At 42.1% G+C, this 4259-nt stretch overlaps 1 gene segment (V, D, J or C); it reads left to right on the plus strand.

The window, feature by feature from the left end:
• The first annotated feature begins 300 nt into the window (after nucleotides 1–300).
• On the plus strand, nucleotides 301–4259 carry LOC147365041 (T cell receptor alpha variable 25-like). The segment is given in 3 exon segments: nucleotides 301–439; nucleotides 1329–1528; nucleotides 2581–4259. Coding segments are annotated over 3 exon segments (423 nt in total).

Below are 4259 nucleotides of genomic sequence, written 5' to 3' on the forward strand. Positions count from 1 at the left end.
AGAGATATGGGTTTGATCCCAGGATTGGGAACATCCCTTGGAGGAGGTAATGGCAACCCACTCCAGTATTCTTGCCTGGAAAATTCCATGGACAGAGAAGCTTGGTGGGCTACAGTCCATAGGGTTGCAAAGAGTCTGAGGGACTGAGCACACATACACACACATAAAAGAAATTTGCAGGTGTAATTAAAGTCTCTAATCAGTATGACCTTGAATGAATCAAAAGGAGATTATCCTAGGTGGGCCTAATCTAATCAAGTGAGCTCTTTAAAAAAGAGCTTAAACTTTTCCTGCGATCAGAGACATCCTCCTTGTCTTGAGGAAACAAGTTGCCATGAGTGCTACAGCCACAAGGAAATGAATTCTACCAGCAATCACTGAGTCTGGAAGAGGACCCCATGCCCCAGACAGTCTTAGTTGCCTCCTTGACTGCAACCTTGTGAGTTCAGCTTAACTGTGTGCTGATTTCTGACTTACAGAACCTGTGATATAAACAGATGTTGTTCCATCACAAAAGTTCTTGATAATTTGTCACTCATCAATAGGAAACTAACATAGAAAACAAACTCATTAATTGGTGTGATCAGTTGATAGTATTTAGGATTTGTTATGACATAAGAAAATTTGGAATGTAATGAAATCTTGTAGCACATAGTACTGTGATAGACAGTTTCCAAATTTTGACCATAATCCTATAAATTTTCATCCATTTTCAAAATGCACTCTGAATTTTTTAAGAAAGTAAATTTCAATCAATAATTATCTTTTCTCTGTATTAAAGTTTTTACCAATTTATTGTCATATGAAGAAAAGCATAAAAAGTATGAAGACAAAAAGCATAGAAACAAAAAGTACTATAGCAGTGTGTCATGGAAATAAGTACTAAAATATGACTCAGTTTTCAAGATTTATGCTGTCTGTGGAATTTGCTTTCTAAAATTTATAATTCACTATGATTTTATTTCTCATTCTAAGCATTATTTTGTATTTAATTTTTATCCATAATTTTGTGCTGCTATAGAAAGTGCAATTTTGTAAGTTTCAGAGCCTACAAAACATAAATTCTGCTGTGTACATAATTATAATACTTTAAAATTCAACCATACAAAGCCAGCAAGGGGGTGAACAAAAATTGTGAATCTCTCTTTATTTCTCTATCTGACCCCTGGAGGGCACTGTTGTGAAAATTGGGAAAGATCAGAATAAGCTCAAAAAAACTTCCTTCCTTCCAATTTAAAGAGATATCCTGACACCATTTTTTACACAATGACATGTAAAGCATCTCAGACACTAGAGACAGGAAGTTTTAAGACAGCCTCTCTTCCTAGCTCCCTCTACGGTCTCCATCAGAAGAAGAAATCGATATCACCTGTCATTCCTCCTCAACCGCAGAGCAACTTGGATTCAAGTCCCCCAGTCATGAGACTTCTGTCTGTGGGGAATCACCCAGAAAGCAGCTCACTGCCTCTTCACTGCTCCACCATGACCTTGGTGTTCACCTTGATGCTTGAGGCACTCCTGCTGCTGAGTGAGTACTGTTCCATTTTACTCTCTTGTCCACACCCAGAACATTGTTCTGGTTTGACTTTGAATAGACTTTTGTTTAGCTGAGTTCACTGGTTCAGTACTAATGTTTCAGGAGCCCAGTCAGTGACCAGCCGGATGGCCACATCGCTGTCTATGAAGGAGCCCCTCTGGAGCTGAGGTGCAACTATTCATTTTCTCTTCAATCTAATCTCTACTGGTATGTGCAGTACCCCAACCAAGGACTCCAGCTTCTCCTGAAGTACATGTCTGGAAACAATCTTGTTTCGGGCATCAAGGTTTTGCATCTGAATTTAGGAAGAGTGAAACTTCCTTTCACCTGAGGAAAAAGCCCACTGAAGTAATTTGACCAAGTACTTCTATGCTCTGAGTGACATGGTGACTAGGATTGTAGGGGGAGCTATCTGCAAACCCCTGAGATCTGGTAGCTTAAAGGACTTACAGTTTCAGCCTGTGTTACTTTCAGGAAGTTGGCATGTTCTGTGAAGGCAAATAGTACAGAGAATATAGAGTATTGCAAACCTTTCATTCCTATGGGCATCTTAGATTTTTTCTTTTCTTTTTCAATTTGCAAAGAAAGGATTTGTTTTCTCAAGTTCAGTGTTCTCAGTGGAGTTGACTGTTAGGTGGGGCTTCCTGTCACCGAGTGTCACCTGAGCGGGGTTTGTTGGGTGAGCTGATTGGTTGCAGGAGCAGGAACATTTCCAGACAAGAAGTGACACACCACTTATGGGTTTAGCTGTGTATTTTAAGGTGAAAATTTCTCAGCAGCCAGTCAAGGCATCATGAAGAGGCTAGGGGGCACTGTGCTGGGGCTTTTGTTTGCCGGGGTTTGCTGTGAGTTGGGGCTGCCCTGCAGGGGACTCTGAAGAAATGAGCAGCTGCTGTACTGTTGAGGGAGGGAGTAGAAAGAGTTGACAAGTCCTGCACACTTCCTATCCTTCTCAACATCGATGGGAGCTGGAGGGACACGTTCAGGGTTTTTTCAGAGTTACAGTGAGCCTCACCTGTGGCTGTCTGTCTCTTTCTCATCAGGTGTGATAGGGGTGGATGTGGAGCAGAGTCCCGCAGCCCTGACTGCACAGGAGGGAGCCAGCTCTACACTGTGGTGTAATTTCTCCACCTCGTCAGACAGTGTGCGGTGGTATCTTCAGAAGCCCGGGGGCCGCCTCATCCACCTCATTTACATTCCTTCAGGAACAAGGAAGGAAGATTAAATGCCACGACAGTCCTTAAAGAACGCCGCAGCTCACTGCACGTTTCCTCTTTGCGGACCACAGACTCAGGCACTTACTTCTGTGCTGTGCAGCACTGCGCTCCCCAGGCACCTGCAGCCTGTACACAAACCCTCCGCGGGGCTCAGCCCCTCCTCCAGCCACAGTCACACCGGGAGGCCACCACAGGGCATTTGCAGTGCTTCTTATTGGCCTTACAGATTTGAGACTTTGGTCTTTATCTTCCTTTCAATCTGTATTTTCTTCTGCGCTAGAGTCTCAAACTTGTAGCTAGGAGAGGTCTATTAAAAGATAAGAAAGTGAAAGTGAAAGGCACTCAGTCGGGTCCAACTCTTTGAGACCCCATGGACTATAGCGCCCATGGTGTTCTCCAGGTCAGAATACTGAAGTGGGTAGCCTTTCCCTTTTCCAGGGCATCTTTTTAACCAGCTGAACCACAAGGGAAGCCCAAGATACTGTAGTGGGTAGCCTATCCCTTGGAACTGGGGTCTCCTGCATTACAGGCGGATTCTTTACCAACTGACCTATGAGGGAAGCCCTATCAAAATAAATATTTAGCTACAATATGCTCTACTTCAAAATGAGAAGAAGTGAAAGGAACTAAAGAAGAGAAAAGTGACTCCAAGAAGATGTTATTCAGCTAAGCTGGCTGTCCCAAGAATGTCCATCCAAACCTACCTCACCATGATGGGTCCCAACAGACAATTGCAGATACATCTCATCCTACTACTGCTGCTGCTAAGTCGCTTCAGTCGTGTCCGACTCTGTGCGACCCCAGAGACGGCAGCCCACTGGGCTCCCTCGTCCCTGGGATTCTCCAGGCAAGAACACTGGAGTGAGTTGCTATTTCCTTCTCCAATGCATTAAAGTGAAAATTGAAAGTGCAGTTGCTCAGTTGTGTCCAACTCCTAGTGACACAGCAAACAAAAAGTACATATATGCTCAATGGTTAATATGAACTTGGTCGTTTAACTAAAACAAATTTATCCTCTTTCAATTCTGGATGCACAAGTCTGAAATCAGTTTCACTGGCTACAGTTAAGGTATTGGCAGGGTTGATTCCTTTCCTTACTGCACATTACATAATTTTATTTATTTTGTAAGTATGGAAAAATACACATAATTTTTGTACCTCTTAATCCGCTTCACCTATTTCACTCCTACACTCACCTCTTTCCCCTCTAGTAACCGGTAGTTTATTCCCTATATCTATGAGTCTGTTTCTGTTCTGTTAGTTTTGCATTTTAGAATCCATATATAAGTGAAAACACACAGTATTTGTCTTTCTCTGTCTGACTTATTTTGCTAAGTATAATACCCTCCAGGTTTTCCATGTTGTCTCATATGATGAGATTTTATCCTTTTTATGATTAAGTAATATTTCATTGTGTGTTTATATATACACATATTCTCTATCTATTCATATGGATGAATACTGATTGCTTCCATATCTTGGTTATTAGAAATAATGCTTCTGTG

Source organism: Bos grunniens, chromosome 10 (genome assembly GCF_055505025.1).
Source record: "Bos grunniens cultivar Pamir isolate PY7600 chromosome 10, Bosgru_T2T1.0, whole genome shotgun sequence".
Classification (NCBI taxonomy): Eukaryota; Metazoa; Chordata; class Mammalia; order Artiodactyla; family Bovidae; genus Bos; species Bos grunniens.